At 38.9% G+C, this 20,872-nt stretch overlaps 2 protein-coding genes across 3 annotated transcripts in view; one reads left to right on the top strand and one right to left on the bottom strand.

The window, feature by feature from the left end:
• The window catches only part of mapkbp1 (mitogen-activated protein kinase binding protein 1), a 36,368-nt gene extending 24,119 nt beyond the window's left edge, over window positions 1–12,249 (top strand). The window contains exons 18-31 of the mRNA XM_054613375.1: window positions 5,357–5,420; window positions 5,566–5,694; window positions 5,892–6,028; window positions 6,361–6,410; window positions 7,198–7,341; window positions 7,433–7,567; window positions 7,782–7,909; window positions 8,204–8,328; window positions 8,445–8,663; window positions 8,914–8,995; window positions 9,142–9,626; window positions 9,708–10,436; window positions 10,530–10,615; window positions 11,281–12,249. Coding sequence (XP_054469350.1) covers window positions 5,357–5,420; window positions 5,566–5,694; window positions 5,892–6,028; window positions 6,361–6,410; window positions 7,198–7,341; window positions 7,433–7,567; window positions 7,782–7,909; window positions 8,204–8,328; window positions 8,445–8,663; window positions 8,914–8,995; window positions 9,142–9,626; window positions 9,708–10,436; window positions 10,530–10,615; window positions 11,281–11,511 — 2,744 coding nt within the window. The 3' untranslated portion in view covers window positions 11,512–12,249. The remainder of the gene's footprint in view (window positions 1–5,356; window positions 5,421–5,565; window positions 5,695–5,891; window positions 6,029–6,360; window positions 6,411–7,197; window positions 7,342–7,432; window positions 7,568–7,781; window positions 7,910–8,203; window positions 8,329–8,444; window positions 8,664–8,913; window positions 8,996–9,141; window positions 9,627–9,707; window positions 10,437–10,529; window positions 10,616–11,280) is intronic.
• Window positions 5,915–14,505, bottom strand: LOC129103105 (cerebellin-3-like). Of its 2 annotated transcripts, XR_008531739.1 has the most exons (8): window positions 14,434–14,505; window positions 14,288–14,350; window positions 13,861–13,923; window positions 13,711–13,773; window positions 13,444–13,506; window positions 12,811–12,939; window positions 12,376–12,710; window positions 5,915–6,003 (listed from the first exon to the last, which is right to left on the bottom strand). XR_008531739.1 is itself a non-coding variant. In XM_054613379.1 (7 exons), exons 1-7 carry the CDS (start codon window positions 14,492–14,494, stop codon window positions 12,430–12,432), a joined length of 723 nt encoding a protein of 240 aa, XP_054469354.1. In that variant the 5' UTR covers window positions 14,495–14,505; the 3' UTR covers window positions 12,333–12,429. The 2 variants fall into 2 exon arrangements, 1 of the variants encoding a protein (XP_054469354.1); XM_054613379.1 differs by lacking the exon at window positions 5,915–6,003 and having other exon boundaries at window positions 12,333–12,710.
• Between the last annotated feature and the right edge of the window lie 6,367 nt (window positions 14,506–20,872).

Raw genomic sequence — 20,872 nt, 5'->3', positions numbered from 1 at the left:
TCAACATACTATACTATGACTTCTTGACATACTATACTGACTTTTTTCAACATACTATACTATGACTTTTTCAACATACTATACTATGACTTTTTTCGACACATGCTATACTATGATTTTTTTTTTAACATACTATAATATTGACTTTTTGATTCTATGACTTTTTCGACATACTATACTATGACTTTTTTCATACATGACTACTATGACTTTTTTCGACATGCTATACTATGACTTTTTTAACATACTATAATATTGACTTTTTTCGACATTCTATGACTTTTTTCGACATACTATACTATGACTTTTTTAACATACTATAATATTGACTTTTTTCAACATTCTATGACTTTTTTCGACATGCTATACTATGACTTTTTTCAACATACTTTGACTTTTTCAACATTCTATGACTTTTTCGACATCTATACTATGACTTTTTTAACATACTATGACTTTTTTTCAACACTATACTATGACTTTTTTTTTAACATACTATAATATTGACTTTTTTATACTATGACTTTTTTCGACATACTATACTATGACTTTTTTAACATACTATAATATTGACTTTTTTCAACATTCTATGACTTTTTTCGACATGCTATACTATGACTTTTTTAACATACTATAATATTGACTTTTTTCAACATTCTATGACTTTTTTAACATACTATAATATGACTTTTTTCAACATTCTATGACTTTTTTAACATACTATTTTTAACATACTATATATGACTTTTTTCAACATTCTATGACTTTTTTCAACATATTACTATGACTATGACTTTTTTCAACATACTATACTATGACTTTTTTAACATACTATACTATTGACTTTTTTCAAACACTTTTTTCAACATACTATAATATGACTTTTTTTTATACTATGAACATACTATACTTTTTTAACATACTATGACTTTTTTCAACATTCTATGACTTTTTTCGACATACTATACTATGACTTTTTTCAACATACTATACTATGACTTTTTTCGACATGCTATACTATGACTTTTTTAACATACTATAATATTGACTTTTTTCAACATTCTATGACTTTTTTCGACATACTATACTATGACTTTTTTAACATACTATAATATTGACTTTTTTCGACATTCTATGACTTTTTTAACATACTATACTATTTTTTATACTATACTATGACTTTTTTCAACATTCTATGACTTTTTTAACATACTATAATATTGACTTTTTTCAACATACTATACTATGACTTTTTCAACATACTATACTATGACTTTTTTCAACATACTATACTATGACTTTTTTCAACATACTATGACTTTTTTCAACATGACTTTTTTCAACATACTATACTATGACTTTTTTCGACATGCTATACTATGACTTTTTTAACATACTATAATATTGACTTTTTTTTTTCAACATGCTATACTATGACTTTTTTAACATACTATACTATGACTTTTTTCAACATACTATACTATGACTTTTTTCAACATTCTATGACTTTTTTAACATACTATGACTTTTTTCAACATTCTGACTTTTTTCAACATACTATAATATTGACTTTTTTCAACATACTATACTATGACTTTTTTCAACATACTATACTATGACTTTTTTAACATACTATACTATGACTTTTTTGACATACTATTTGACTTTTTCAACATACTATCTATGACTTTTTTCAACATACTATACTATGACTTTTTTAACATACTATAATATTGACTTTTTTCGACATTCTATGACTTTTTTCGACATACTATACTATGACTTTTTTCAACATACTATACTATGACTTTTTCACACTATGACTTTTTTCAACATACTATAATATTGACTGTTTTCAACATACTATACTATGACTTTTTTCAACATACTATAATATTGACTGTTTTCAACATACTATACTATGACTTTTTTCAACATTCTATGACTTTTTTCAACATGCTATACTATGACTTTTTTAACATACTATAATATTGACTTTTTTCGACATTCTATGACTTTTTTAACATACTATACTATGACTTTTTTCAACATTCTATGACTTTTTTCAACATGCTATACTATGACTTTTTTAACATACTATATATACTTTTTTCAACATTCTATGACTTTTTTCGACATACTATACTATGACTTTTTTTAATATGATTGACACTATACTATGACTTTTTTATGACTTTTTTTAACATACTATACTATGACTTTTTTCAACATACTATAATATTGACTTTTTTAACACTTTTTTAACATACTATATATGACTTTTTTCAACATGACTATACTATGACTTTTTTCAACATACTATAATATTGACTTTTTTCAACATACTATGACTTTTTTCGACATACTATACTATGATTTTTTTCAACATACTATACTATTGACTTTTTTTTTTAACATACTATACTATGACTTTTTTCAACACTATGACTTTTTTACTATAATATTGACTTTTTTCAACATACTATACTATGACTTTTTTCAACATACTATAATATTGACTGTTTTCAACATACTATACTATGACTTTTTTCAACATACTATACTATGACTTTTTTCAACATTCTATGACTTTTTTCAACATACTATACTATGACTTTTTTAACATACTATACTATGACTTTTTTCAACATACTATACTATGACTTTTTTAACATACATATATATTGACTATACTATGACTTTTTTCAACATACTATACTATGACTATGACTTTTTTCGACATACTATCTATGACTTTTTTCAACATACTATACTATGACTTTTTTAACATACTATAACTTTTTCAACAACTATACTATGACTTTTTTAACATGATTGACTTTTTCGACATTCTATGACTTTTTTCGACATACTATACTATGACTTTTTTCAACATACTATACTATGACTTTTTTAACATACTATACTATGACTTTTTTAACATACTATAATATTGACTTTTTTCGACATTCTATGACTTTTTTCGACATACTATACTATGACTTTTTTAACATACTATAATATTGACTTTTTTCAACATACTATACTATGACTTTTTTCAACATACTATACTATGACATACTATAATATGACTTTTTTTTTTCAACATACTATGACTTTTTTCAACATACTATACTATGACTTTTTCAACATACTATATATGACTTTTTTCAACATACTATACTATGACTTTTTTTAACATACTATTTGACTTTTTTCAACATGCTATACTATGACTTTTTTCAACATACTATAATATGACTTTTTTGATTCTATGACTTTTTTCAACATGACTTTTATACTATGACTTTTTTCAACATACTATACTATGACTTTTTTCAACATACTATACTATGACTTTTTTTCAACATACTATAATATTGACTTTTTTCAACATGCTATACTATGACTTTTTTCAACATACTATAATATTGACTTTTTTCGACATTCTATGACTTTTTTCAACATACTATACTATGACTTTTTTCAACATACTATACTATGACTTTTTTCGACATACTATACTATGACTTTTTTAACATACTATACTATGACTTTTTTCAACATTCTGACTTTTTTAACATACTATAATATTGACTTTTTTCAACATACTATACTATGACTTTTTTAACATACTATAATATTGACTTTTTTCAACATTTTGACAACATACTATACTATGACTTTTTTCGACATACTATACTATGACTTTTTTAACATACTATAATATTGACTTTTTTCAACATTCTATGACTTTTTTAACATACTATACTATGACTTTTTTAACATACTATACTATGACTTTTTTCGACATTCTATGACTTTTTTCAACATACTATACTATGACTTTTTTCAACATACTATACTATGACTTTTTTCAACATTCTATGACTTTTTTCAACATACTATAATATGACTTTTTTCAACATACTATACTATTGACTTTTTTCAACATTCTATGACTTTTTTCGACATACTATACTATGACTTTAACAACATACTATAATATTGACTGTTTTCAACATTCTATGACTTTTTTCAACATACTATAATATTGACTTTTTTCAACATACTATACTATGACTTTTTTCAACATTCTATGACTTTTTTCGACATACTATACTATGACTTTTTTCAACATACTATACTATGATATACTGGGCGCCTTCCTTGGGAGGTGTTTCAGGCACGTCCAGTGGGGAGGAGACCTCGGGGAAGACCCAGGACTAGGTGGAGAGATTATATCTCAACACTGGCCTGGGAACGCCTCGGGATCCCCCGTCAGAGTTGGTCAATGTGGCCCGGGAAAGGGAAGTCTGGGGCCCCCTGCTTGAGCTGCTCCCCCGCGACCCGACCCCGGATAAGCGGACTATACTATGACTTTTTAACAGACTATACTATGACTTTTTTCAACATTACTATGACTTTTTTCAACATACTATACTATGACTTTTTTCAACATGCTATACTATGACTTTTTTAACATACTATAATATTGACTTTTTTCAACATTCTATGACTTTTTTCGACATACTATACTATGACTTTTTTCGACATGCTATACTATGACTTTTTTAACATACTATAATATTGATTTTTTTTGACTTTTTCGACATACTATTTTTTCGACATTACTATGACTTTTTTCGACATACTATACTATGACTTTTTTCGACATTCTATGACTTTTTTAACATACTATACTATGACTTTTTTCAACATACTATACTATGACTTTTTTCAACATACTATACTATGACTTTTTTCAACATACTATAATATGACTTTTTTCAACATACTATGATTTTTTTATGACTTTTTCGACATACTATACATACATATAATATTGACTTTTTTTTAACATACTATAATATTGACTTTTTTCGACATACTATACTATGACTTTTTTCAACATACTATAATATTGACTTTTTTCAACATACTATACTATGACTGTTTTCGACATTCTGACTTTTTTTGACGCACTATACTATGACTTCTTGACATACTATACTGACTTTTTTTTGACATAATATACTATGAATGTTTTCGACATGCTATACTATGACTGTTTTTGAAATGCTATTCTATGATTTTTCAACATTCTGACTTTTTGTGACATACTATACTGACTTTTTTTTGACATAATATACTATGACTTTTTCTTCACTACATACTAAAATATGTTCGTTTTTTTTACATACTATGACTTTTGCTCTTTCCAGTGTGCCTCAAAGATGCTAAAATAGTATAGTATGTCATAAAAGTAATCTGACTATAAAAGTGAATGAACGTATCACGTGTGATCCATGCTTACGTATGTTTAAGACTGTACATCTATATTTCACTCTCTCAGAGATAGTCACCGGTCTGAAGTTCAGCAGTGACTGCAGACATCTGATCACAGTGTCTGGAGACAGGTTGGTCCTCTCTGATCTGACATCAGCTAATGTTGACAGTATTTCACTGTTTCATCCCAAACATTTTTATTATCCACATTTTATGATATATGTACAGAAACCTATTTGATCACAGTGCTAATGAAACCTCTGTGTTTGTGAGCAGCTGTATCTTCGTGTGGCGTCTCAGTCCAGAGTTAACCATCAGGATGAGGCAGCGACTCGCTGACCTTCGACCTCCCAGCAGCACTCAGACCTCCCAGAATGCACCTCAGCAAAAAGTGGTGAACCTAAGGTAAATGTTCGGCTTGTAGTACCCGATGTGTTTGTCAGTGTTCATTTAGAAAAACTAACTTTGTTGAATTATATCATAACTTTTTAATTAACTGTGTGTGTGTGTGTGTGTGTGTGTGTGTGTGTGTGTGTGTGTGTGTGTGTGTGTGTGTGTGTGTGTGTGTGTGTGTGTGTGTGTGTGTGTGTCTGTGTGTGCAGCCGGGAGGCGTCTACTCCGCGTGTCGTCAACATGTCGTCTGACAGCGATAAGGAGGAGGAAGACGAGGAGGAGGAGGAGGGCAGGAGTCCTTTTATGGTCACAGCAGGATGCCTGGAGGAGGAGGAGGAGGAGACAGGTCTGTTACCATGGTTACATGGCATGCTAAAGCGTTAGCACCGAGCTCAGTTTCAGTTTCAGTTCTCTGCAGTCACATCGATAGGATTTTGTCATATTTGACAAAGATTGTCCTTCTCAGCTGCCGTAGTTGTGTTTTCCTTTAGATAAACGTTACGTCGCCTCAGGTTTTTGTGTTTTCATCAAACAATCATGTTTTTAACTTTTTATTCTAATAATAATAATGAAGACAGAACAGCTGGTGGAATAAAGTGATAAATCAGCTTCATATTCAGGCTGGAAGAATAACATCTGAATAAATCGTGTCCTGTTTTGTTTTTGTTTTTCCTGCAGAAATATCTGATGAGAAGTTTGACTCTCAGCGCTGCAGAGACGGAAGGAAGGTCAGAGGACATTTTGTTCACTGTTTATCCTCCTCAGAGGACTAGCAGGTCTGTTCGGTGTTCTCAGAGGATTAGCAGGTCTGTTCGGTGTCCTCAGAGGATTAGCAGGTCTGTTCGGTGTCATCAGAGGATTAGCAGGTCTGTTCGGTGTTCTCAGAGGATTAGCAGGTCTGTTCGGTGTTCTCAGAGGATTAGCAGGTCTGTTCGGTGTCCTCAGAGGACTAGCAGGTCTGTTCGGTGTCATCAGAGGATTAGCAGGTCTGTTCAGTGTTCTCAGAGGATTAGCAGGTCTGTTCAGTGTTCTCAGAGGATTAGCAGGTCTGTTCGGTGTCCTCAGAGGACTAGCAGGTCTGTTCGGTGTCCTCAGAGGACTAGCAGGTCTGTTCGGTGTCCTCAGAGGATTAGCAGGTCTGTTCGGTGTCCTCAGAGGATTAGCAGGTCTGTTCGGTGTCCTCAGAGGACTAGCAGGTCTGTTCGGTGTCCTCAGAGGACTAGCAGGTCTGTTCGGTGTTCTCAGGGGACATGAATCAGGAGAGACCTCAGAGATCTGGAACAAACCAGCTGTTGAAACGATGCAGCGTCTTTCCTAATTCCTACTAGTTATTATATTATATTTTGGCTAGAATAATATTTTATATATATATTATATTAATATATAATATTAATATAATATATATATATAATATAATATTAATAGAAGTAATATTCCACTCGTGTTTGCGTTGACAGAAGGTGTTCCACCGGGTCAACAGATATTAAAGCTCAGTGTTTCTCTGGGACTCCTCAGGACGCGTCGGGGCGCCTCCCTCGCCGCCGGTGGTCCAGGAGGACGACCAGCGACGGCGTCCTGACGGTGAAGTCCATGTTGGACCTGAGACTGCTGGACTCGTACTGTCCTGACAGACAGGTGGACCAGCAGGCGGAGCCAGAGGTCAGGACGCTCACAGAACCCATGACAGACCAGACCCCATTAAGAAAACACATCATTTTGGTTAACGTGACCTTTTGTCCCGCCCACACAGGTGAAGACACGCCCCGCTGATGTTAGCCCCTCGCCCTGTTGCCAGAGTGGGGTGGGCCAACGTGTGGGGGTGGGGCTTCACCGGACCAATCAGGAGCTGGGGAGCACCATGAGTCTGCAGGTCAACACTGCATGGGTGAGAACACACAAGACCCACTTACAAGCTTTTATTCCAGGCCTTTCTACCGTGTTTCACCTGAACCTGAGCTCAGGTGTCACATGACCACAGGAGGACCTTCAGTTCTCTGAAGAAGGCCATGAAATACGGTAGAAAGGCTAGGAAGTGAGGCTGAAGTTGTCATACACATGTCTCTGGAGTAAAGAATTAACTTGTCACTCTGTCCGTCCAGGCAGAGGACAGCGAGGCAAGGACCAATCAGAGGCCAGACTTCATCTCGCTGTCCAACCGGAGTCCAGACAGCGAGGCTGAGGTGCTGTATCCCGACCAATGGGAGGACAGAGTGAGCTTGGCAGGAAGGTAGGACGGCTTCAGGAATAGATTTAGTTTGTTCCAATAGTGAGTCAGAAATACCAGGATGTTCTACAACATCCGGTCTCCTTCTGCATCATGTGGCCAGCATGCTTCTGTGGCTGCTCTGACCCACAATCCTTTGCAACAGATCTATAAAGAAGAGGGTCAAAGTTCAAGTAGTTTGTCCCAGTAGAATTCATTCTGCATGTTACAGCTGCAGCAGTCCTAAAAGTGCATAAGTTAACGTTGTTGACTCTTTTGTTAACCCCGCCCCCTCTAAACCCCGCCCCTTCCTGTCAGTGAGTTCCAGGTGAAGGAGGCGTGTCCTGCTGCAGGTGGACGTCAGGACAAACCCAGTCCAGACAGCGGCTGCTCACTGGGATTCAGCTCCAGACTGTCCAGTCCAGTCAGACCTGCAGGAGACGGTGAGACAGACCGAGAGACAGACACATACAGAGAGACAGACAGATACAGAGAGACAGAGAGTTTTCTTGTGTCTGTCTCTCACCTTTAATCAGTCTCCCTCTCCTCCCTCTCGTAGACTCGGAGCCTACAGAGCCTCTCAGTGTGGATGGAAACTCCTCCGAGCTGGAGATGGAGGAGGACGAAGAGGAGGGAGCAGGAGGAGGAGGAGCAGGAGGAGGAGGAGGAGCAGGAGGAGGAGGAGAGGTCACGACCTCTCAGCTCGTCCCTCAGACTCCAGACCAGGAGGCCTTCCTGAAGGAACACTTTGTCACCCTGGCCGACCTCTCAGGATCAGGTTTGAAACAACCGCCAACGTTTTTACGTCAGTCAGAGAGTTCAGATCCATAACTTCATGTGTGCGCTGGTTATTGATTATTGAATCAGTATGTCAAATGTTGATGCTGCCTTCATAGTCAGAGGTCTCTAGACTTGGAGGACTAGACTTTCCACTTAATTGACCTTTGACCCATGTTTGTATGAGAGCGTCTTGTGGTTGTCCTCTGAGGAACAGAGAGGATTAAAACATACTTATGGTTTGTTGACAGGAAGTCCCAGCAAAGCGTCCCACAGCTCCAGTGAGAGTCTCAGCATGTCCTCCAGGTTCCTCTCCCAGAATCCAGCTGGAAGGTAAAACATCAGAGGACACAGATCCAAACTCTCTGATTGATCAACATGTTCAGTACTCTGATCAGGGTCGATAAAAAAACCTTTTGGTTCTGTTTCTTCTTGTTTGTGGTGTTTCTGATGAGAAGTCTCTTGTTTCTCCTCCTCAGTCGGAACGTGGTTCCTCTCCCATGTCGGACCACCGGAGGAGGAGGAGGAGGAGGAGGAGGAGGAGGAGGAGGAGGAGAGGTGAAGGCCCGACCTCTGGTCTCAGAGGTCCGCCCTCTGATGGAGGAGAACCAGAACCGGAGCCAGGACAGGAGGGTGTCATGGAACCAGGACCAAACCCAGAAACACAACCAGGACCAAACCTCCTCAGTTCTCGACCAGGCACAGTCCCAGAACAGGATCAACCAGGACCAGCCTCTTCTAGTCCAGAACCAGAACCAGCAGGGTCCAGATCATCTCCAGATGGGGGAGGAGACCTCCTGGGCCCAGCAGACCCACCGGCCCTCCCCACTGAAGAAGAAGGTCCAAACCGCGGTGGAGTTCAGGAGGAACCTGGGCCCGACGGCCCGAGCCGCCGCCTCCCATCTGAACTCCTCCTCCGGACTTCGGAAGGCTCAGTCAGTCCAAAACCTGCTGACGGACTCAGGTGAGACTCAGAACCTCCAGAAACTCAGGTGACGATTAAAATAATGAACCAAACCACCTGAACACTTTCTCTCCCCCTCAGGTGACTCCTCCCTCTCCACCTCTTGTCCATCCAGAGAGGTCCAGATGCTCCTCCCCCTGCAGCGGCCCACCACCCTCCCCTCCTCCCCTAGACGCCCCCTCCGTAGCCCCTCCCCCTCAGAGACCCAGCCCCGCCTCCCCAGGTCCCCCCAACAGGAAGTAGCCGCCTCCATCTCTGCTACAGCTTCGTCAGCCGTCACCACCCCGAGGAAGTCCTCCTCCTCCTCCTCCACTCCGGCGGCGTCGCGCTCCTACATGAGTCCCACCGCCAGCTCCATGGCCAAGATGTCACGCTCCGTCTCCGTGGGCGACGGCCTCAACCTCTCAGAATCCGGCGAGGACCCCCCAGTGACATCATCATCATCATCATCAGGGTCGACGGTTACCCCCTCCTCTCAGGTCAAAGACACGCCCCCTCCTCTTGTTGCCGTGGTGCCCTCCAACGCAGCTCTGGCCACGCCCCCCCACGCCACCGTTGTTCCCGTCGTTGTCGCCTCCTCCTCGTCTCTGGGTAACCATGGTAACCAGGCGGCCCCTCCCCCCCGCGGCCTCCAGGCTCGGGTCCCCGGCAGCAGCCGACCGCTCCCGGACAAGCCCTCCATCGCCTCCCTGTCCTCCTCCTCGTCACGGCCTCCTCCGGTCTCCGTCTCTCCCCTGACTCCCCCCCGGCAGGGGGAGGAGCCTCAGACTCCTGCAGGCGGCAGAAGTGTGGAGCTGAGAGACGACACAGGTTTGAACTCCCATCCTCCTCCTCCTCTTCATCCCTTCATCCTGTCATCTCTACATCTGACCTCACCTTCTCTCTCTCTCTCTCTCTATGCAGACCAGCCAATCAGTGTGGAGACCTGCAGAGCTCTGACCAATGAGCTGCAGAGCTGCTTCAAGAGAGCAACACACCTGTACAGGAAGGTGAGTCCATCACTTAATGCTGTGAATCAATACAGCCTTAATATTTGATGTTCACAAAATGGTTTCATGTAGAAAGTTTCAAATATGAACTCACCTGAGTGAAGAACACAGACTGTTTAGAAGAAGAGGACGTCTCATTGGTTTTTCGATGTTCTGAAGCCTCCAGTTCGGCCATTTGCCATCACCAGTGAACAGGAAGTGACCATATATGGAGTGAGGAGGAGTGACGTAGAGACGCCGTATAAGTCTCTGGTGTGGACCTGTCAATCAGTGTGTAGCCCCGCCCTAAAGCATCCCCTGCTTTATGGTCTGTTTGACTCTAAATGGAGCATCATTTACTAAATGAACATCATGCTGTATTGAAGAAGACTTGAAACTAGAGATTGAGACCATAAACTCATGTTTACAATGTTTACTGAGGGAATAAATCAAGAGAGAAGTAGAGTCATTTTCTCATAGACTTCTATACAACCAGAGGAGTCGCCCCCTGGTGGACAGCAGAGAGAATGCAGCTTTAACACATGAAGACTTGACTTCATGTTTCAGAACCAGAGGTTTTTAAACAGGAAGTGGAGTTTTGTTTAGATTTAGTTTGACTTAAAATAGTTTAAACACTCAGAAAAAGAGACATCAGCAGCTCCTTCACCTGTCTCTCTCTCCTCCAGGTGAGCGGCTCCTCCCACGATGACTCCACCCCCGACCAGCGTCAGATGGCTGTCGTCCTATCGGAGGCCTTCCAGGCCATGAGGGCGGAGCTGGACTGTCTGCCGCTGAGCGTGCCGAGCATGCTGGGAGTGGAGGGGGGGGTGAAGACGGTGGCTCTCCTGGAGGAGTACTCTCTGCTGCTGCTGCAGGCCGTCCACCGCAGGGTCAACGCCACGGAGGCTCCTCACTGATGCTCTTCATCCTCCTCCTCTTCCTCCTCCTCCACTTCCTGTCCACCTCCTCTTCATCCTGTCATTTTTCTTGCTCTCCATCTTTCTTTTCTTCTTCTCTCTCATCCCCTCGTCCTCTTACTCGTCTTCCTCCTTTACTTTCTTCTTTTTATCCTCATCAGTTTGATCGTGTCTTCTGTTTTTTCATGCATCTTCCTTTTACTTCCCTCTTCCTCCTCTTCCTCCTCCTCCTCTTCCTCTTCTTCAGAGATGAAGGATCTGAAGCCATTTTAAATTTGTCTGAACTTTTTTTTATTGTTATGCAAGAATCTCTCTGGTCTTAAAGGAGCGACGCGTCGAAACCTTTGAAGTTTTTTAGAAACTGAACGACTGAGGTCGTTTTTTAAAGACGTTTTTTATTTTTCATTCTGGTCTGTTTGGGCGGAATCACTAATGTTTGGATTCATTATGAATTATTGTTGTAGAAACGTGGATGTTAGACTGTAGAGACTTTTTAAAGGAGCAAACAGCAATATGAGATGTTTTTGACACCTATTTGAACAAACTTTATTGTTCTTTTGTTTGATGTATATTTGGTTCCTGAGTTCACTTGAACAGATTTTTGGTTTCTTCTGCTGATGTTTCACTTTAACCGTCGGACTACTGAAGGAGGAGAGCGTTTTTATAACTGTTACTAAAGCAACACCTTTAGAGCTCGTTGGGTTTAAACTTTAACTTCATGTTTTTGTCAAAATTGAATAAAAGTTTGAGACTTTAGATGTTTGTGTCTTAATGAGTGTTATTAATATTTATTAGCTTCATATGTTTATTTTAACCACAGGAAGTCTCTACCAAAATAAAAGTCCAGTCTTTGGGTTCCAGTACCTGAAGGGATAGTTTGTTGCTGAGAGGAGGTCTCACTCCGACCCTGATCCGAGGTCAGAGGGGGAACAGCAGGAAGCCGGAGAAGAAGCTGAAGTTCCGTGAGTCGTCGTAGAGCCGGTAGCTGGCGGGCAGGCTGAGCCGGACCGCGTCGCCCGCCTCCAGCTGCAGTGCCACGCCGCTGGACGTGGAAGCGTAGCCGCCATGGTCATTCAGGTCCAGGCTGAAGGCGACGGGCTGGTTGTTCCTGTACAGGTGGAGACCCATGTAGCCCTTCAGGTAGTCTGCAGCCGTGAAGCTGAAGAAGTAGAGTCCTCTGACGGGAGCGGTGAACACACCTGACAGACACAGAGCAGGTCAACCTTAACACACCTGACAGACAGACCCGGTTTACCTGCAGTCTGGTTGTAACGGGGTCTTTAAGGTGACCCGGTTTACCTGCAGTCTGGTTGTAGGCTCGGCCGATGTTGGTGATGGTTTTGGAGAAGATCAGAGTCGTCTCCTGGTCAAACGGTCCGACTGATCCTGAATCAGTCAGACCGGCGGAGAACGCCACCTTCAGCTCACCTGCAATAAAAAGTTTTGTTTCAATGTTTTAATGCAATAAAGAAACATTTAATCACAAGTTCATCATTAATAGTGAAGAATAAGATATTTATTACATTGAGGGTGAAACCTTTTACATTCTGATGTCACTCTAAAAGTTTGATTTAAAAATATTTCCTCATTTTCTGTTTATTATTAAAAGATTTTCTTCATTTTACTAAACTTAATTAATGAATTAATCAAGGAGGGCAGTTATGATAAAGATATTTGGGAACAAACGTTGATTCATCGACATGTTTTTAATGTAGAAACTGAAACATTTGGTCACATTAAAGATATTTATCAATTTCATTTATTACCCTATAATCAATATTATTGCCTGAACGAACTAGTAATGACTGTCAGCACTAATATCAGTTAGCATGGTGGAGTTAGCATGACATCACTAAAATGTTCAGTAACTAGCGGCTAAAAACCTTAAGTCATCTCTGCTGTTTTTAAGTTGTAAAGAAGTTGAGTTTGAACCTGAGTTGGTGTCTGTGAGCTTCTGCAGACGATCATCAGTTTGATTCAATCTGAAGCTCAAATCTGAAAATCAGGAAACAGTTCAGAGAAAGTATTGTGAGACTTTATTTGAAAGCAGTTCTGACGTCTGTTGGTCAATTACTTGAATCAGAATCAAACGTGTCGACATATATCAGATCATCTGACTTGTGATGAAACTTTCAGCTTTAGATTCAGTTTTTCAACACAGATTGAGCTTCAGTCAGTTTCAAACCTTCAGGGTGTTACCTGTGTTTTCTTTCTTCAGATCTTCATGCTGTTTCTCACTGACTCTCAGTTTGACCTCCAGATCTGAAAATAAAACAAGAGAATATCTGAGTCAGTTAAATGACTTACCTTTTGTGTTATTGAATATAATAAAGTAAATAATAACTTAACCTGTAGTGTTTTTGAGGCTGTCTATCAGTCTGGACTCCATCAAGGAAAGTTGAACAGATTGAACTGAAACACAAAATAAATCAGAAACAAGCAACTTGTGACTCCTGAAGGACTAATATGGAAAAATACACAATGTAGGCAAAAGAAATGTCCACTTTAAAATATGAATTAGGAGTTTAATCACCTGTAATATAAATAGCTGAAGCATTCAATTCCTGTCAATTTAAAAGTTATAAAATGTTCCTACAAGAACCATCAGGATGATAAAGGAGTTCCTCAGGGAACCTTACTGGATCATCCACAACTTCAGTTTGAAGAAGTACTACATGTACTGTTTGAGCTAAAATAAATAATGTTCCTCTTTGTGTCACTTTATTCAGATGAAATATATTAATATAGAGTTAGTGTTAAACCTTCAGAGTGCTACCTGTGTTTTCTGTCTTCAGATCTTCCAGCTGTTTCTCACTGACTCTCAGTTTGACCTCCAGATCTAAACAGGAAACAAAGCATGTTTGATTTAATGGTTTTATTTATGGTTCATTAAAATTAATATTGAAGAGTTGATGATGTTACCTGCAGTGTGATTCTCCAGCTGCTCCAGATGTGTCTCAGTAGATCTCAGTCTGACCTCCATAGCTGAACAACAATCAGTTTGATTTGTTCATATATTTAATGAGTCTGTATTCAAACTCTACAGTAAAGTCTAGATCAATCACATTAATAAACAATCAATCAATACCTAAATAATTTCTGTAAATATGACACTACCTGTAATGTTGTTGTGGCTGTCTGTCAGTCTGGACTCCATCAAGGAAAGTTGATCTGACTGAACTAAAACACAAAAAAATCTGAAATAAACTAATTTATATTATTTAAAAGGAATTACAACAATAAAACAAAATCTAAGTTAAATACCTTATAAACAATTTTAAAAATCATAATTTGTATTATAAATAGTCAGAGGATCATTAGATTCCTTTCAATTCAAATGTCATGAAATCTGAGGATTCTAAAAGAACCATCAGGATGATAAAGGAGTTCCTCAAGGAACCATCCTGGATCCTCCACAGCTTCAGTTTGAAGAAGTACTACATGTTTTGTTTGAGCTAAAATAAATAATGTTCCTCTATGAATATGATATTGACTTTATTCAGATGAAATATATTAATATAGAGTTAGTGTTAGAACCTTCAGGGTGTTACCTGTGTTTTCTTTCTTCAGATCTTCATGCTGTTTCTCACTGACTCTCAGTTTGACCTCCAGATCTGAAAATAAAACAAGAGAATATCTGAGTCAGTTAAATGACTTACCTTTTGTGTTATTGAATATAATAAAGTAAATAATAACTTAACCTGTAGTGTTTTTGAGGCTGTCTATCAGTCTGGACTCCATCAAGGAAAGTTGAACAGATTGAACTGAAACACAAAATAAATCAGAAACAAGCAACTTGTGACTCCTGAAGGACTAATATGGAGAAATACACAATGTAGAATGCAAAAAAATGTCCACTTTAAAATATGAATTAGGAGTTTAATCATCTGTAATATAAATAGCTGAAACATTCAATTCCTTTCTATTTAAAAGTTATAAAATGTTCCTACAAGAACCATCAGGATGATAAAGGAGTTCCTCAGGGAACCTTACTGGATCCCCCACAGCTTCAGTTTGAAGAAGCACTACATGAACTGTTTGAGCTAAAATAAATAATGTTCCTCTTTGTGTCACTTTATTCATCCATCCATTTCCTTCCGCTTATCCGGGGCCGGGTCGCGGGGGCAGCAAGCTAAGGAGGGTCCTCCAGACGTCCTTCTCCCCAGCAACACTTTCCAGCTCCTCCTGGGTAACCCTGAGGCGTTCCCAGGCCAGAATATAATAAAGTAATATAATCTCTCCAGCGTGTTCTGGGTCTACCCCGGGGCCTCTTACCAGTTGGACGTGCCTGGAAAACCTCTAAAGGGAGGCGTCCAGGAGGCATCCTGATCAGATGTTGAACCACCTCAGCTGGCCCCTTTAAAACACGAAAGGAGCAGCGGCTCTGAAACTCCAAGCTCCCTCCGGATGTCTGAGCTCCTCACCCTATCTCTAAGGCTGAGCCCAGCCACCCTACGAAGGAAGCTCATTTCGGCGGCTTGTATTCGCGATCTCATTCTTCCGGTCACTACCCAAAGCTCATGATCATAGGTGAGGGTTGGAACGTAGATGGACTGGTAAATCGAGAGCTTTGCCTTACGGCTCAGCTCCTTCTTCACCAAAACGGTCCGGTACAACGCCCGCATCACTGCTGACGCTGCACCGAACCGCCTGTCCATCTCCCGCTCCATTTTACCCTCACTCGTGAATAAGATCCCGAGATACTTGAACTCCCTCGCTTGGGGCAGTGACTCACTCCCAACCCAGGGGTGCATCCACCATTTTCTGGCAGAGAACCATGGCCTCAGACTTGGAGGTACTGACTCTCATCCCGATATTCGCACTCGGCTGTGAACCGCCTCAGTGCGTGCTGAAGGTCACGTTCTGAAGAAGCCAACAGAACCACATCATCTGCAAAAAGCAGGGATGTGATTCTGAGTCCCCAAACCGGAAACTCTCCTCCCCCGGCTGCACCTTGAAATCCTGTCCATGAAAATCACAAACAGGATTGGTGACAATGGGCAGCCCTGGCGGAGGCCAACACGCACTGGGAACAAGCTCGACTTTGTGCCAGTATCCGGACACAGCTCTCACTTTGGTCATACAAGGACCGAATGAAATGCTCAAATAACGAACCAGGTACCCCATATTCCCGCAGTATCCCCCACAGGACTCCCCGAGGGACACGGTCGAAGGCCTTCTCCAAGTCCACAAAACACATGTAGACTGGATGAGCAAACTCCCATGCCCCCTCCAACAGACCTGCAAGGGTAAAGAGTTGGTCCGCTGTTCCACGGCCAGGACGGAATCCGCATTGCTCCTCCTGAATCTGAGGTTCGACAATCGGACGGAGCCTCCTTTCCAGCACCCTGGAGTAAACTTTCCCGGGGAGGCTGAGCAGTGTGATACCCCTATAATTGGAGCACACTCTCCGGTGTTTTTGAAAATGGGAACCACCACCCCGGTCTGCCACTCCACAGGCACTGTACCCGACTTCCACGCAACAGTGAAGAGACGTGTCAACCAAGACAGCCCAACAATGTCCAGAGCCTTTAGCACTTTATTCAGATGAAATATATTAATATAGAGTTAGTGTTAAACCTTCAGAGTGTTACCTGTGTTTTCTGTCTTCAGATCTTCCAGCTGTTTCTCACCGACTTTCAGTTTGACCTCCAGATCTGAACAGGAAACAAAGCATGTTTGATTAAATGGTTTTATTTATGGTTCATTGAATGTAATATTGAAGAGTTGATGATGTTACCTGCAGTGTGATTCTCCAGCTGCTCCAGATGTGTCTCAGTAGATCTCAGTCTGACCTCCATAGCTGAACAACAATCAGTTTGATTTGTTCATATATTTATTGAGTCTGTATTCAAACTCTACAGTAAAGTCTAGATCAATCACATTAATAAACAATCAATCAATACCTAAATAATTTCTGTAAATATGACTCTACCTGTAGTGTTGATGTGGCTGTCTGTCAGTCTGGACTCCATCAAGGAAAGTTGATCTGACTGAACTAACAACACAAAATCTGAATAAACTAATTTATATTATTTAAAAGGAATTACAACAATAATACGTAAAATACTAAGTTAAATACCTTAATTACAATTTAAAAAAACATAATAGTTGTGTATAACTCAGCTCAGAGGATCAGCAGATTCCTTTAGGGACTCCATGAAATCTGAGGATTCTAAAAGAACCATCAGGTTTCCTTCATGTTCATAAAGGAGTTCCTCAGGGAACCATCCTGGATCCTCCACTGCTTCAGTTTGAAGAAGTACTACATGTTCTTTTGTTTGAGCTTAAAACTTTGTGTCTGCTCCAAACATATTATCACGTTGTATGAATATGATATTGAATATATTTATACAATGAATAAATATAAACCTACTGTCAGTTTCAAACCTTCAGGGTGTTACCTGTGTTTTCTGTCTTCAGATCTTCCAGCTGTTTCTCACTGACTCTCAGTTTGACCTCCAGATCTAAACAGGAAACAAAGCATGTTTGATTTAATGGTTTTATTTATGGTTCATTAAAATTAATATTGAAGAGTTGATGATGTTACCTGCAGTGTGATTCTCCAGCTGCTCCAGATGTGTCTCAGTAGATCTCAGTCTGACCTCCATAGCTGAACAACAATCAGTTTGATTTGTTCATATATTTATTGAGTCTGTATTCAAACTCTACAGTAAAGTCTAGATCAATCACATTAATAAATAATCAATCAATACCTAAATAATTTCTGTAAATATGACACTACCTGTAATGTTGTTGTGGCTGTCTGTCAGTCTGGACTCCATCAAGGAAAGTTGATCTGACTGAACTAACAACACAAAATCTGAATAAACTAATTTATATTATTTAAAAGGAATTACAACAATAATACGTAAAATACTAAGTTAAATACCTTAATTACAATTTAAAAAAAACATAATAGTTGTGTATAACTCAGCTCAGAGGATCAGCAGATTCCTTTAGGGACTCCATGAAATCTGAGGATTCTAAAAGAACCATCAGGTTTCCTTCATGTTCATAAAGGAGTTCCTCAGGGAACCATCCTGGATCCTCCACTGCTTCAGTTTGAAGAAGTACTACATGTTCTTTTGTTTGAGCTTAAAACTTTGTGTCTGCTCCAAACATATTATCACGTTGTATGAATATGATATTGAATATATTTATACAATGAATAAATATAAACCTACAGTCAGTTTCAAACCTTCAGGGTGTTACCTGTGTTTTCTGTCTTCAGATCTTCCAGCTGTTTCTCACTGACCTTCAGTCTGACCTCCAACTCTGAAGATAAAACAGAGAATATCTGAGTCTGTAAAACTAATAACCTCTTGTGTTTTTGACTATAATAAAGTAAATGTACCTCTACCTGTAGTGTTGTTGTGGCTGTCTGTCAGTATGGACTCCATCAAGGAAAGTTGAACAGATTGAACTGAAAACACAAAATAAATCAGAAACAAACAACTTGTGACTCCTGAAGGACTAATATGGCAATATTGTAGCTACACGTGTAAGAACACACAGCAGAATGACATAAAAATGTCTACTTCAAAATATGAATTAGGAGTTTGATCATCTGTAATATAAATAGTTATAGTAATTCATTTCTGTCAATTCAAATGTCATAAAAAGTTCCTACAAGAACCATCAGGATGATGAAGGAGTTCCTCAGGGAACCTTACTGGATCCCCCCCAACTTCAGTTTGAAGTAGTACTACATGTACTGTTTGAGCTAAAATAAATAATGTTCCTCTTTGTTTCACTTTATTCAGATGAAATATATTAATATAGAGTTAGTGTTAAACCTTCAGAGTGTTACCTGTGTTTTCTGTCTTCAGATCTTCCAGCTGTTTCTCACTGACTCTCAGTTTGACCTCCAGATCTAAACAGGAAACAAAGCATGTTTGATTTAATGGTTTAATTATGGTTCATTAAAATTAATATTGAAGAGTTGATGATGTTACCTGCAGTGTGATTCTCCAGCTGCTCCAGATGTGTCTCAGTTGATCTCAGTTTGACCTCCATAGCTGAACAACAATCAGTTTGATTTGTTCATATATTTATTGAGTCTGTATTCAAACTCTACAGTAAAGTCTAGATCAATCACATTAATAAATAATCAATCAATACCTAAATAATTTCTGTAAATATGACACTACCTGTAATGTTGTTGTGGCTGTCTGTCAGTCTGGACTCCATCAAGGAAAGTTGATCAGACTGAACTGAAAACACAAAATAAATCTGAAACAAACAACTTGTGACTCCTGGAGGACTAATATGGGAGAACACATAACAGAGGCTAAAACAAACATCTAGTTTACAGTATAAAAGGGATTTTAATCTTTTGTATTATAAATAGTTGAAGCATTAATTCCTTTCAATTCAAATGCCATGAAAGGTTCCTACAAGAACCATCAGGATGATAAAGGAGTTCCTCAAGGAACCTTACTGGATCCTCCACAGCTTCAGTTTGAAGAAGTACTACATGTACTGTTTGAGCTAAAATAAATAATGTTCCTCTATGTGTGACTTTATTCAGATGAAATATATTAATATAGAGTTAGTGTTAGAACCTTCAGGGTGTTACCTGTGTTTTCTTTCTTCAGATCTTCATGCTGTTTCTCACTGACTCTCAGTTTGACCTCCAACTCTGAAAATAAAACAAGAGAATATCTGAGTCAGTTAAATGACTTACCTTTTGTGTTATTGAATATAATAAAGTAAATAATAACTTAACCTGTAGTGTTTTTGAGGCTGTCTATCAGTCTGGACTCCATCAAGGAAAGTTGAACAGACTGAACTGAAAACACAAAATCAGAATGAACTAATTTATATTATTTAAAAGGAATTACAAAAATAATGCGTAAAGTACTAAGTTAAATACCTTAATTACAATTTTAAAAAACAATTAACAGTTATGTATAATTTAGCACAGAGGATAAGCAGGTTCCTTGAGGGACTCCATGAAATCTGAGGTTTCTAAAAGAGCCATCAGGATGATAAAGTAGTTCCTCAGGGAACCTTACTGGATCCCCCCCAACTTCAGTTTGAAGTAGTACTACATGTACTGTTTGAGCTAAAATAAATAATGTTCCTCTTTGTTTCACTTTATTCAGATGAAATATATTAATATAGAGTTAGTGTTAAACCTTCAGAGTGCTACCTGTGTTTTCTGTCTTCAGATCTTCCAGCTGTTTCTCACTGACTCTCAGTTTGACCTCCAGATCTAAACAGGAAACAAAGCATGTTTGATTTAATGGTTTTATTTATGATTCATTAAAATTAATATTGAAGAGTTGATGATGTTACCTGCAGTGTGATTCTCCAGCTGCTCCAGATGTGTCTCAGTAGATCTCAGTCTGACCTC

This window comes from Anoplopoma fimbria, chromosome 15 (assembly GCF_027596085.1).
Source record: "Anoplopoma fimbria isolate UVic2021 breed Golden Eagle Sablefish chromosome 15, Afim_UVic_2022, whole genome shotgun sequence".
NCBI lineage: Eukaryota > Metazoa > Chordata > Actinopteri > Perciformes > Anoplopomatidae > Anoplopoma > Anoplopoma fimbria.
This window is presented reverse-complemented; position numbering and strand designations above follow the sequence as displayed.

Excerpts from the sequence above, each read along its gene's own strand:
- LOC129103105 (XM_054613379.1), bottom strand. The coding sequence starts at position 14,494 with ATGGAGGTCAGACTGAGATCTACTGAGACACATCTGGAGCAGCTGGAG. Across the intron at positions 13,924-14,287 it reads TCTGAAGACAGAAAACACAG|TTCAATCTGTTCAACTTTCC; the intron begins GTAGCACTCTGA and ends TTTGTGTTTCAG. Across the intron at positions 12,711-12,810 it reads AGCCTACAACCAGACTGCAG|GTGTGTTCACCGCTCCCGTC; the intron begins GTAAACCGGGTC and ends TGTGTCTGTCAG.